Raw genomic sequence first — 13793 nt, 5'->3', positions numbered from 1 at the left:
CGAAGTCGAGGGTCAAGCTTGTTGTTGCAACAAAGATGCGACGAACGGGTATCCAGCGGAGCGTGATGACGCGATTCTTTCTGCGTGCTGTAAGTGCGTGCTTTATGTTAGGGCATAGTCCTGGAGCATCGAAGGGGAACGAGGCTTATTAAGTATTCTATCGACTTCCGCTGCCGCGGTCTCGCGTCACAGAACTCGGGAGACGCTAAATATAGGTACACGGTGGTCCGTGTCGCGTGCTGTGCTACATGCTATGGACGCGGAGTCCTTGGCGGGAGTCTATAAAAAGGCCACCGGACCTCCGATTGCCAATTGAGAGTTTTACATTAGGGGACGCAAGCGGCTTGCGTGCGCAAGAACTAGAGGGGACGGTACTGCGCATGCGCAGACCGCTACGTCATGGTCTGCGCATGCGCAGTAGCGTCGTCCCTAGTTCTTGCGAACGAAAGCCGCTTGCGTCCCCTAATGTAAAACCCTCTAATAGTTCGCTCGCGGGTGCGCCAGGTTCACGTGTCAAACGTGTGCTACTCGAAGAGAAACAAAACGTGCTTCGGAGGTCTAATTTTAGCGAGATACGCCTGGCAAGAAATTTCATCTCGATCATCTCCCGCTCACTTTCTTGCATGCATGCATGCACACACGAAGTTTTCTGCTTATATGTAAATAAATCATCGATGACTATATTTCCGGGGAATCATAGCTGTGACCAAGCGCTAACGCTTTGGCATTGACCTGTACACGCAGGTTTCTGAAGAGCCTGTGTGCCATGGTTGACTGGAGATGCGTGAATGTAGCAACCAATGATTAGCTTATATGTGACGCCGACAGCATGGGGCGTGTATAAATTCGATAGGAAACTGGCTGCCACCGAAGACATAGCATAGATGCAACGACTCCGAGTCTGGGTCAGTCACGTCCACACGAAAAAAAAAAAACGTGTTTTCTAAATTCTGACGAACTCGAATAACAAAATGAACAGTATCATACCGATTCATATACCTTCCGCGTTATGAGGAAAGTTAACTGAGACTTGCGCACCGCCAATAACGTCATTCATTTCATTCATTCATTTACAATACTGCTACTCTTTCAGAATGGGAACAGAAATAGTTAAACGATTGAGAATATAAACTGTGGCATGTTTCAGCATGACGACAGCCAAATAGGTACACAATTTATTTTTAATGAACATTGAAACACGTGTATGTAACAAATTCATCGCACAGTAGTAAGAAGTCGCGGAATTATAACGCTTAACGCGTTAAAGTTCAACACGTTAAAGTTAAGACTTAATCTAGCTGATAGAGCTGCCTGGTCAAAAACCAGTCTGCACTAAGGTTTGTCTCTGTGCCGGTGGGGAGAAGCAGTCGGACGAAGTGTTTGTGCATAGACAATATAGGCCACGTGCGTGGCATGTCCTCTGGCACAATTTAATATAACTTTCTTATAGGCTGTCCATGCGACAGTTTCTGTTAACTAAAGGACGTCCTCCGGACGAATGTAGTGTTTGTCCACTGAACTTTAATAAAGCCTGGTTTAGCTGTAGGAAGGGCGGCCATAACACACAGAGAACCAGTTCCGTGCTCTTTTAACTGCAGACGCAATCACCAGTGTGGCCTGTAGGAGGCAGATGTATTTACTACGGAAAAATTTACTTTGACAGGCCCTCATTCCAAACGTATTCTGCTATGCGAGCGCTCGAATACTAATTAGTTGTTTTTTTTCCTGAAAAAGAAAGTGAATGAGCGTGCACACATGCGCGAAACACGTTTATGCATTGACGCGTACGTGAATACGAACGTACGCAAGCGTGCGCGGATGTGCGCGAAATTTCGGACGGAATGTCCAAGCACTATGCGTGTGCGCAGACTGGTGGGCGTGCTTTCAGCCTCGTTCTGTGGCATCCACTGCGTGAACAGCTGCCCGCGAATGCTCGAAGTGCAAGTTGTGCTAACAAGAAGAGTGTACGCGCGTTTGGCCGCGGTGTTTACGCACTACGGGACGCCCCCCCCCCCCCCCCCCCCCCCCCCCCACCCCCCCCCCCCCCATACAGCCCGCCCAACTGTCGCCCATCACGCACCGGTGGTGCTCAGCTCTCCGGAGTTTCTGTGCGCCTGATTACACGTCGCTACCGAAGTTAAGCTCGCAGGTCGGTATGGTACGGCCAGACTCTGCTGCTGTAACTTCCGAGTGATTCTGCATTTTCCAATGCGCTGAAACGTTTTTTTGCTGTTCCCGCGGTCTAGATGTTTCCTTTCCTTTCTCTCTCTCTATTTCTTTTTTTTTTTTGCAGCGAAGCTGTAAACATGGGAGCCGAATGGGAGCCGAAACGCCTTTGGTTTCTTTTCTTTTAATGTTTTTGGTGGTCCTCCGTTTTACCATTGACTATGAGCAATCTTGACCAGACGAGTTTTCGTCGAACTCCTGATTTCATTACAGCGAAGCTGTCTGTGGCTAGGATCTGGAGAGAAAAAGAAAATGTTTCCGAGATGTTGATAAAAACAAATCCTCATGTGGGCCGATCCTGGTGATAGTGCAGAAAGGGTTCAAACACAACGGCACATATATCCCTGTGAGCTCGGGGACCTGTAACGCGCCCTTTAACTGCCCTTGTCACACGTGGGACTTAAAGAGGTCCCAGACACAAGGGTAGAGAACGGATGTTTTTGAGAAAATTGTTTTGTACTTTTTCAAAAAGTACTGTTAAAAAAATTCTCGGTGCCAACAGCGGGAGCGCGATGGTGCCCCTGCTCGGGCTTTCGTCGTCGTCTTGCACAGCTGGCCCCGTTGTGCAAAAAAAAAAAAAAAAGGAACTATCATCATCAACAATGACTCGAGCATCATCGTCTTCCACAGCTGGCTCCGCTGTCCCTCACCATTCCAGCGCAGAATTTCACTCCTCTTCTGTCGTCGTAATGGGGAGGCCGCGTTTACGGGGGTATGAGCCATTGCTTAAGGGGGTATGAACCGTTGCTTAAGGGGGTATGAGACATTCATTTTCTTACTTGACGGACGCACTTAACAACAGAGGGGATACGCGAATGTGTGTGCGTACCTATATATCCACGACGACCACAGATTAGGACAATAATTATGTTCGTACCTTTGTTCAGTATTCTGGGTCACCTCTTGTGTCGTGGGCAAAACAGCTGCGCTGGTCTTCCATCTTCACATAGTAGAAGGGCTCTGAATTTTTTCTTTCGTTCTTGTCATTCTGAAGTGTTCTTCGTTGTTATCCGAAAGCGTTCCTGTAAACCTGAACTTTTTTTGTTTTCCGTATTAGCCATGCATATGCAGAATAAGTTATGCATGCAGCACTTATGCACCAGCAGCATGTATACGCTGGTGATTTTCGAACCATGAACCATTTCCTTGGCGCCGCGTGGTGCTGACTGTACATCACGCCGTTTTGGTGCTACTAAATGTTTATGTTGCCGCCATTCAAATTTACTTAGAACGAAATTAGAAATTGAACTAACTAACTAACTAACTAACTAACTAACTAAATAAATAAATAAATAAATAAATAAGTAAATAAATAAATAAATAAATAAATAAATATCTGGAGAGATTTACACCTACCCGAGGCCGCGTACGCGGTGGTATGTAATTAGATAATTTTCGTAGAGTTAAAACCGTCAAAAATAATTTTGATAGCCTAAAGGAACTAAAAACTATCACAAGAAACTGCGACTATTTTAACTACATACAACTATTTAGCCTTCTATACCACTGTATTCCCCATGTTATCGCGTGGCACATTTCATTCGTCGCGTCTTTAATAACTTTTTTCCTTTCCTGCATTTTTTGCGTTGATATTTTTTGGCGGTTTATTGAAATGTTATATCTTCGAGGTTTTTTTCGTTACTAAAGATCTATTCGCCGCCATACGTTGTATTTTGATCATTTTTTACATTACATTCAAATATGATTTTATAGTTACAAGTTTCAGGTGTTATAACTGTTGTTTTATTTAAACAATTCTCGTCATAATGCGCGAGAGTTCCCAATTAAGTTTGTACTGCATAACTACGGGACCTAGCTCCTTTGTAAGTATACATCTCTTGTAATTCCTACTCCCCAACTTTACGTGAATAATCGCATTCCGCGATTCCGCAAGGACTTGTGATGTCAAGTCCAGGTGTACTTGGACATTTTTTTTTGCCATTAGAACTAACCTTGGGAGTGTTAGCCAGCGCCACCGCTCGCAGACCTTGGCGGCGAATGTGGAACGTCCTTTCTGCCGCAGGCGTCACGAGTACGTGATCTTTTGGGGGGAAAGTGGATAGGAAAACGGCGCCGCGGTAGCTCAATCGGTTAGAGCGTCGCACGCGTAATGCGAAAACGTGGGATCGTACCCCACCTGCGGCAAGTTGTTTTTTCATCCACCTTCACTGGTATTACCTGATCATTTCTTTAATTCAATTTGTAAGTGCAAGTAATTTCCCCTATGTTGTCCTTTTTCTTTGTTTGTTGGCTTCTCATGATGTAACTGAGCATGTGTTGGTGGGCTAGTTGGTTAAGCATGATTCTTCGTGTGTTGTTTTATTCGGCGCCGTCTTCGTTCTCATGATGTGATTAATAAAAATCGGGCCCCTCAGTTAATCCCTTTTCTTCTCGTTCACAGACATCCTTGAGGCAGACGTGACAGGCAAAAAGATTCAAAAATGGCGCTTCACGAACCATTGCGAAAACAATCGCAAGTGAAATAGCGTGTGGGTACAGATTGCCGTGGTATTTTTCATGCTTTCACTGCGCCACTTCAAATCGTGGGACGCGGGACCGCAGACCTGAAACAAAATCGCTCAAGCACGTATCACTTCTCGCGGGAGCCCCAGCGAACAGAACAGGTTAGCCTCGGCGCCAGTCACAGCGTCCGGTATATTTCTGCAGAAACGGTCACACGAGCCGACAAGCGTCTTCCTCGGCGGACCTGGGCGTGCGCAATCACAACCACGAGTCACCGCGGGACCTCAGCGAGCAAAACAGCGTCGTTGCAACCACGCATGCAAGCAACGGCAAAAGCTCCGAATGCTAGGATAGAAACCATTTTTATTGGAACGCCCAGGATATATGCGCCAAGGAAGCAGCACGCGCTGTGCAATCATCAAATGAAGACGCTTGTCCACGCGCCATTGAACTCGGGGAGACGTATTTAGGAAACCACGCCTCGCCGAACAAAACAAGGTCACCCCTTCGGCAGGTCCTCTACCACCACCGACGATGGTCGTTAATGTACAACCGCCGTGGTAACTGCGTGGATATGGCGTTGCATTGCTGAGATCGAGGTCGGTGGTTGAACCACGGCCGCAGCGGCCTAATTCCTACGGAAGGAACCCCAATTGCTCCAAGCTAATCCAGAGTACCCCGCTACGGCGTGCCTCGTAATCAGATCGCCGTCCTGGCAGGTAAAACCCCAGAATCGAATTCATTTGGTTCACATTTTCGAGTACGTGCTTCCTGTACGCATAAAACCTCAATTGCTCAATTTATTGGTTAACCTGCAGATCAGAAATCAAAACGCACGCACGCACACACACACACACACACACACACACACACACACACACACACACACACACACACACACACACACACACACACACACACACACACACACACACACACACACACACACACACACACACACACACACACACACACACACACACACACACACACACACACACACACACACACACACACACACACACACACACACACACCCACCCATGTTTCCAATGGGCGCAAGGCAAAAAGAACTTGTGAAACAGGCTTCTCCCCGTAAGCAGCCTTATTGCGGAGAAGCCAGCTTTGAAGAACGCTGTTACGTGCAAGCGCACGCATGAATTCTGTTGAAGCCACAGCGGCATGAATTTTGAGTAACTGGAATTAGTTGACCCTCAGCTAAATGTGACGAAAATAATAATTTGACGGGGTTTTGTGTCGCACGGCTTCAGTGCGCAACACAGCCTCGTGACATGTGTTTCGAGACAGCCGGTTGAGCACTCGGTGATTGCGTCACGGAAGTGAGGAGTGCCCGACAAACGGCAAGCTTATGCACTCCTTACTGGATTTACACGATCGGCAGACTCGGCGACACGCTGCGTGCGCTGAACCTCACGTGGCTTAGTAGCACAGAATCGCGCCACACATAAATTCGTCTCCGTTGAGAAGCTGCTCCTGACGTAATTCAGGAAGCAACGCTAACCGGAAGATCAAATGCGGTTTGCTGTGCATTGTACTGGAGAAGGGGCAAGGGGAGACATCGACTTGGACAAATAGGAGGAGACGGGAGTAGGTGCACGAAATAAGGTACGCCGGTGGGCCGGAGTCGTTTGCACCACTCCGTTGATTTCGGAAAGCTGAGTAGCAGGCCCTGCCCGCCTTCTGTCGTGAAGGCTGCCAAGGTGACCGTCACGGCCACTCGTTTACATTATGTTTAAAGGACATCCTTGCAGTTATGGAAAGTGCTTGTGAACGCGCAGACAGTCTTCTGTAGCGATGATGGCGCTCTGAAGATCTACAAATTAAAAAAACAAATGCTCCCTTTTTCATATTTGCAGACTCGTGGTGCTTACAGCGACCCGCATGAGCAAGCGTATAAGACTAAACAGCAGTGGTCAGCACGGTGCAGCCTTTAAATCTATGGCACAGCTAGAGGACGCGCGTGTCGCTTTGCGCGTTGCACGGCAGGCACAACTTCCTCGTACGTTTGGCTACCTTACATGCACAAGCGAAACTGCCGCGTCGACCTATTCGCTTTTCCTTTTACAGGTTTCACTCGTGGACCCTGGTTGTTATAAAATTGCCATCAGGGCGGGTATAATTTGCTTCCCCGGGACCAGCAGTCGCCATTCGAGAAGTCGAGTGTGTCGACCACTCAGTATAACTTTGGCAGTGTCTAGAACATGAGGGTAGAAACATGAATATGGCAAGGAAGCTTCAACAACGCCCAACTTCTGTGCGCCCAACGACTACTTTGAAACACACGGTCGCGCACGCTCCGCTTGATTGCCAAGTCACGAAGGGGTCTCTCTCTCTCTCTCTCTCTCTCTCTCTCTATCTATCTATCTATCTATCTCTATCTCTTTGCGTGTTATCCTTTAGAGGGCACGTGCATCCTTAATTCAATCTTCACTATATATGCTCGACAGATTCGCGGCCAAGGACGGCAAAAAAGAAGACGGCGGGACGAAATTCCCGCACACGCCCTCGAAGCCAGCATTTACTGCCAATCATCCGCACATTACAGCTGTTCCAGTCACTCACTGAAGCCGACGATAGAAAATTAAGCGAACGATCCAACAAGCGCTCCTCTCCCTCTTGCGTCACCTGGCAGTGGAAGGAGTAGTCTAGACGTACGGAAAAATACAGCTAACACAGCCGCCCCAAGCCATCCCCACCGCTGCAGCGCCGTCGCAGTTGAGTTGTCAGTCGTGAACGGCCGAAAGTAAAGAAAAAAAAAAGAAAGAAGCACGGCCGCCACCGACCATTGCACCGACACACAAACAAAAGAGGAACGCGCCGGGGACCGGCTTTTCCGGCGGCGATATCGCCGTGGCAACCGCTTCGCCAGCGGGCAGGGAAGAGCTTATATAAAGACGCGAGAGGGCGTCGCAATCACTGAGTGTGTCCGCGCGCGGCTCTGTGCATCGACGGAGAAGAGTCCGCGAGTCGTGTTCGAGTTTCTGGCGCTCCACTTCAACCCCCGCTTTTGCCTGTGCCACGCAGTGTCGCTTCGCCGGAGTTCACGCACAACGATGCAGTTCGTCCAGCGGCTTTCGTCCCTGCTCCTTCTCCTGACGCTGTGCGACAGCATTCGAGCGCAGGACTCGAATATCACGAACGCGACCGCGGCTCAGCCGCCGCCCGCGCCGATGCCGATGAACCAGACCGCCGCGTCCGAGCAGCAGCAACCGTCGTCCGTCTGGACGACCGAGGAGCTGGTCGCTGACCTCTCGCTGCCCGGTGCGCCGAACGCGACGCTCGACGTCAGGTACGACGGGCCGCTCCAGGTGACGCTGGGCAACAAGCTGACGCCTCAGCAGGCCAGCGCCGCTCCGACCGTGTGCCTGAACGCCAGCGTCGAGTGTGAGCCGCCGTTCGCGCTGCTCATGGTCGACCCGGACGCGACGAGCCGCCAGAATCCGCAGTTCCGCAGCTGGCTCCACTGGATCGTGGTCAACGTCAACGGCACGGACAAGCTTCACGAGGGAGACCAGGCCGCGCCGTACAACGGCCCTGCTCCGCCCAAGGGCTCGGGTCCTCACCGGTACGTGTTCCTGCTGTACTGTCAGCGCGGCAGACGACTTCAGGGCTCCGAGCTGGCGCCCGAGAAGCGGAACAACTTCAACCTGGCCGACTTCGTCAACAAGACGGAGCTCGGGGCGCCTCTGGCCGGAAACTTCTTTTTCGCCGAAAATCCGTGAAGAGAGTGTTTATTATTTTATTTTTTTTTTTTCGCATGCTTCGAACGCCCGCCGACCTCTCTTTCTGGAAAGTGCTCATAAGCGGTGCTACGATGCGAATGCTGAACGATGAACGGACAAGCGAAGATGTCATGTAAAAAAGTATTTAGAAGCTATAGCAGTGCATCGAGTTCGTATATAGTCAGCCATCTACGTTCGGCGTAGATTACGCTTCCCGTCGTTTTTCGTGCACAATTTCGAGAAACGCGGACGGACAGCACAAGAGCGCTCACTGTGATAACTATACCTGTACAGTTTACATGCTTCCCCGAACGCACTATTGTTTTATGTTTCAAACAATCGCACGTAAACGCGTTTCCTTTCCTGCAAACACTTCTGTAAACACTCCTATTCCAGACAGGCAGACGTTGTGTGCCTCCTCGAGTCATTCACCAGGATAGGATATCATTCTACACCAGCCTGTCTTCATTTCTTCTTCTTCTTCTTCTTCTTTCATGTTCAACTTCAAGGTGCTACTAATAAAAAAAAGCCTGTTCTCCGCTTTGCTTGAAACGAAGTGCTACTTTTGAAAAAGCTGTGTCATTGCGTTTTGGATAACGCTGTAAAACGAAAAGTCAATAAAGTGCTGGAGCACATAATTTTCGAATGAGAGCATGAGCGTGACAACGTGTGTTTCTTCTGCACTCAACATAAGTCGCAGGGTTTCGGTGAAAAACATTTTGGTATGAAGACTTCAACTATATGGTTGTTACGTGTTGTCTTCGATAGAGTTCGTGGTCGGGTTATTATTTGGTAACGTATATTCATTAATAACACATACACACAAAAAAGAAATAGCGATCGGCAGAAGACTGCGTTATACCTTACTTCTTTTTTTTTTTTTTCGGTTTGCCCGAACCATGTTTTTTGTTTTAGCGCCTACGGTTAGTCGCGGAATATACAAGCAAGGAGTGGTGAATGTCTTTTTTACAGATTACATCAGCGTGTGCGACGTTAGCGACATACTTACGAAAGTTGTAACATTTATCAGCCGTGAAAGCATCGGACGCTAGTCAACTAGAGAACTGACAAACCAAAATATGATATAGTTTAGGAAACATAGCCGTAAACTAAGACATAAAGATTTTTAAAAACAGAAAATATAATGTACGTCATAGAATACTGTGTTGTAAATTTGGAATCGAATAGGAATGTTCGAGCAAAACAACCTGCGAATATTTTCTCACCTGCCGTGGTTGCTCAGTGGCTATGGCGTTGGGCTGCTGAGCACGAGGTCGCGGGATCGAATCCCGGCCACGGCGGCCGCATTTCGATGGGGGCGAAATGCGAAAACACCCGTGTGCTTAGATTTAGGTGCACGTTAAAGAACCCCAGGTGGTCAAAATTTCCGGAGTCCTCCACTACGGCGTGCCTCATAATCAGAAAGTGGTTTTGGCACGTAAAACCCCAAATATTATTATTATTATTATTATATTTTCTCATTTCTAAACAAAGTGAAATACAAAGTATGCGTCAAATTCAACTGGGGAAAAAGAAGAAAGTGAGAGAGGGAAATAGCGAATGAAAGAAAAGAAAGGAAGGACAAACAAGAGTCATTTATTTCGTATAATGCGCGCAATGGGGCCGTTCGCAACTAGATCTAGTAAATGACGAACAACTGCTTTCAGCTAACTGGATCACCGTGACGCTGACAGGAATGAAACAAGGAATCAGTCCTTCAGTAGATGCACGTAGACGTGTGTGCTCGTTGAAGGAGAGGAGCACCTCAAATTGTTTAACCAGTGTGAAAATGCGGTGAGGCAGACCCAGCAATGAATTGCATTGCCTAAATTGAAGCAACTAATTGGTATATAGGCTGCTTAAAAGTGAAAGCATGCATTGTTATTGAATGACTGCAAATTATTCGGCTGTAGTTATCTGCCCTGTACGTTCGCTCAGGATCGAGTGATGCATCTCGCAAAAAACAGCCGCGTCGCTCTCTCCTGCAGAAAACGTCATTCAGAACAGTCGCCACTTCCTTCGGTGTCTCTCACTCGAAAGTTCGAAAGTGTTGTTCGAGGTTCCGAATGTTCGAACACAAGCGAATATTCGGTAATTTTGAATAGTGCATTCCCGAATCGAATAGCAAGGACTATTCGATCCGTATTTGATATCTCTAATATTCTCACATCACTACAGAATAATAATAATAATAATAATAATAATAATAATAATAATAATAATAATAATAATAATAATAATAATAATAATAATAATAATAATAATAATAATAATAATAATAATAATAAAAGGCGGTTCATTCATTCTTCTAGATTTCCTGATTTCCTCTCCCCATGTAGGTTAGCAGAAAAGAAGCTCCAAGGCTTCCGAACATTAGGCTTCTACACTGATATGCTCGGATTGCGACACGAACACTTTCAATTGTGCTCGGGTCAATGCAGATCTAGAGCTAAATATCGCTCGCAGAACTCGACGCACATGAACTTCAGTGAGGCTCGAAAGTGCCCACAAGGCAGACGCATAATAACCACTGCCGCAAAAGCAATTTCATGCGTGCTTGAGTCAATTAAGATTAGGCTAGAGGAAAGCAGAGCGCGTCCACACGACCAATTCAAGCAAGCTTCAATGTTGCCCACTTATAAGGCAATCACGCTTCGCGCTTCTATTGCACTCCCAGAAAATTTCAATATACGTAGGCAGACTTCTATTTTGGAACTGCCAGTGTGGCGCTGGTCAATACCTCCATTCTAGGGGTGATTTAGACCGTGCTTGAGTCAATGCAGATGATGCGTCTGTTGCGAGCGCACTCTATAGCACGCTCTAGTTTATTTTCAATGCAGACTGAGTGCTGATGTTTGTTATTTTCAAGCATGATTCGATTCCCTTGAACTAATGCTATGGTCGCGTTCGAAGATCCCAATGCAAGTTGACTTCAGTGAGAATCAAACGTGAGCGTGCGAAAATGAGAAAACTCAATACAGATAAAGTAGTTCCACACAGTCAATTCAAGCGCGCTTGACTTTGATCCTGCTATAGACAGCCGTGCTTCACAATTCGACTGCGCGAAGAAATATCGATGCAAATTAATTTCTATGCAGATATAATTGCATATGTGACGGGAGCATAACCTGTTAAACTTAATCTAGCTGTTATTGTTCTGAAGTGTTGTTCAAGGCAATGTAATCACTCTAATTCTGAAATAGCCGCAGTTGAACCTTTACGAACGAAAATGGCAATTCTGTTGAATTGGCCATTTATTTCAATCATCAAGCGCCGTAAGAAACGCGAGGCTAAACAAGCAAAAAATGCTTCGCAGAGCAAATAGTGCCTGGAAAACAGCCGCTGAGAAGGCCGCTTTTTTTTTTTTGTGCGATTTTCGTGCCCCGGGGCGCGCGGAAACGTTGAAGGTCGCTTTTTTACGCAGTCAGATAGAGTTGCCGTAGTAACCGAAATCGAAGAAACCGCGTTATCGATTTTTCTGACCCGCCCCCACCTTTTCTCTCCTCCCTCGCATTAAGTTTTGCCGCTAAGTGGTACAATGGTGTGCCTTTCCCGAGCCGCCACGTGGTTTTCCACCGTGCGCAAAAGCTCTTGCCGATGATCCAAGATATTTATACATGGTGTCGCCGCTAACTTTAGCCAGAGCTTAAAAACATGCGAATGTCACGTATAGCTGGACAGAGCCAAGGTAATGTTGTTTTCCGTCGCTTGGAGATACTCGGATCATTTTTTTTTCTTCTACCTTACTATATATTTAGTCCTAATTAATTATTGAACTTTAAAATAGTATAATTCCCCAAGTAAACTGTAGCTCGTATGCGAGACATATTGAAATTGGAAAATTGTTGCATCTGAGTGAGCGCTCAGTGATCGACTGGTAAACGCCTCGCAGCTACAGTACAGCAATTGTACACGGTCTAATTTACTAGCTAGTGTAATTTACCATGACACTGTAGTGACGCGCGTGCGCACGGATCATGCGCACGTCAGCGTGACATAGCGTTTTTGACAGGAAAGCCGGAAACGCTCTCCCTCTCCTAACTCTCCACAACACCGAGATAGGAGAGGCGTTTATTTTAGTATACCCCCATCGCGAAGCACACTGCAGAATAGTTGCACCGTTACACAAAAGAGTTTAAGGGTGTAAGATATAGAAATATTTACGCCCTTGTTCCCTTTTAAGGGTGTAAATTTGTTTACAGGGAGCCGCTACTCTTGCTGCAGAACGCTTATGCATCAAGAAATTGGCTCTTGCGACTTGAATCAGCCGGTGGAATCTTTACACGCGGTTTCATGTATAGTAGGCAACGGTACGAAGGCTATATAGAGAGACTCCTCCCAGCGCTCGCAGTCCCGACTAAGAAATAAGTACGTCACATAATGAAAACAAAAAGAGACAAAGCTACGCATCGTTTGATTCGTTGCAACATTAAGTTTCACGTTTCTTCAGGTCGCCAAATACGACGTAAATCTTAGACAGAAGACGCCCCTGATCTGAAACTATTCACAGCCGAAAGAGCAGACTGGCACTTTTCCCGCTTTATGTCTTCTGCGACCTAGCAGCACCCTCAGCGCACGGATTTACGCTCGCCATCGAATCTATATATCACGCCGCATATTGAAAGCATAAAAAAAAAGAGAGAGAGAGAGAGAGAGAGAGAGAGAGAGAGAGAGAGAGAGAGAGAGAGAGAGAGAGAGATGAGCAAATAATACTTGATGCTACGTGCCCTTACGCACGCAAGTTGTAGTTTTCGAGTACAAGGCAGCCAGTTATTCGATAGAAATTGAGCGCCGCGCTTAAAGAACAACTCCATCGCGAAATGCGCATAGTGGGACTTATATATGGCCGCACAGCACGTATTTGCGAAGCTCCCGCATCGTTGCGTGTTACGTATGAAACGGAGTGTGCCTATAGAAACATGCACGACCAAGGTAGGCGGGTATGTGTGCATTAAATTAAGCGAAATGCGTGCAGACATGAAGAACGTGATAATGAAACGCAGACAGCTTATCCGGGTTCTTACGGAATCAGACGCAATAACCTGGCTTGCGTGCATACGAACATTTCTATTATGGTGGAATGTACGAAAACGCGCTCGCGAGTTCTCTTTTTTTTTTTTTTGTTGTTGTTGTTGCCGTCGATCAAATTGTGTGCCCTTCAGAACGGGTCAAACTGTGTACGGATCAGGGCACGCGCCGAGATTATCTCGTGTCATTCGTTGAGGACTGCGCCATCACTGTCAGACTTAACCCGAGCACGTGAGACACGTTTTCGTTTTCTTTTTTTTTCTTTTTTTTTACTCGTGCAGAGCTGAAGAGTGACAGTTCTAATATAAGTTTTAAGTTCTGGAGGAATGCGGT

The 13793-nt window shown here is 47.0% G+C and overlaps 1 protein-coding gene and 1 non-coding gene across 2 annotated transcripts; both read left to right on the top strand.

Annotated features, from left to right (window-relative positions):
- The first annotated feature begins 4298 nt into the window (after positions 1-4298).
- Positions 4299-4371, top strand: TRNAT-CGU (transfer RNA threonine (anticodon CGU)). The gene has a single exon. It is a non-coding gene; the product is annotated as a tRNA-Thr (tRNA).
- Positions 4372-7612: 3241 nt separating this feature from the next.
- LOC142575702 (protein D3-like) lies at positions 7613-9083 on the top strand. Its single transcript, XM_075685267.1, has one exon. The coding sequence runs from the start codon at positions 7764-7766 to the stop codon at positions 8430-8432; it is 669 nt and encodes a 222-aa protein (XP_075541382.1). The 5' UTR covers positions 7613-7763; the 3' UTR covers positions 8433-9083.
- Positions 9084-13793: the final 4710 nt, after the last annotated feature.

This window comes from Dermacentor variabilis, chromosome 3 (genome assembly GCF_050947875.1).
Source record: "Dermacentor variabilis isolate Ectoservices chromosome 3, ASM5094787v1, whole genome shotgun sequence".
NCBI lineage: Eukaryota > Metazoa > Arthropoda > Arachnida > Ixodida > Ixodidae > Dermacentor > Dermacentor variabilis.
Note: the sequence above shows the minus strand (reverse complement) of the source record. Positions and strands in the feature narration are given on the sequence as shown.

Coding starts and splice junctions, on each gene's coding strand:
- LOC142575702 (XM_075685267.1), top strand. CDS start 7,764: ATGCAGTTCGTCCAGCGGCTTTCGTCCCTGCTCCTTCTCCTGACGCTG.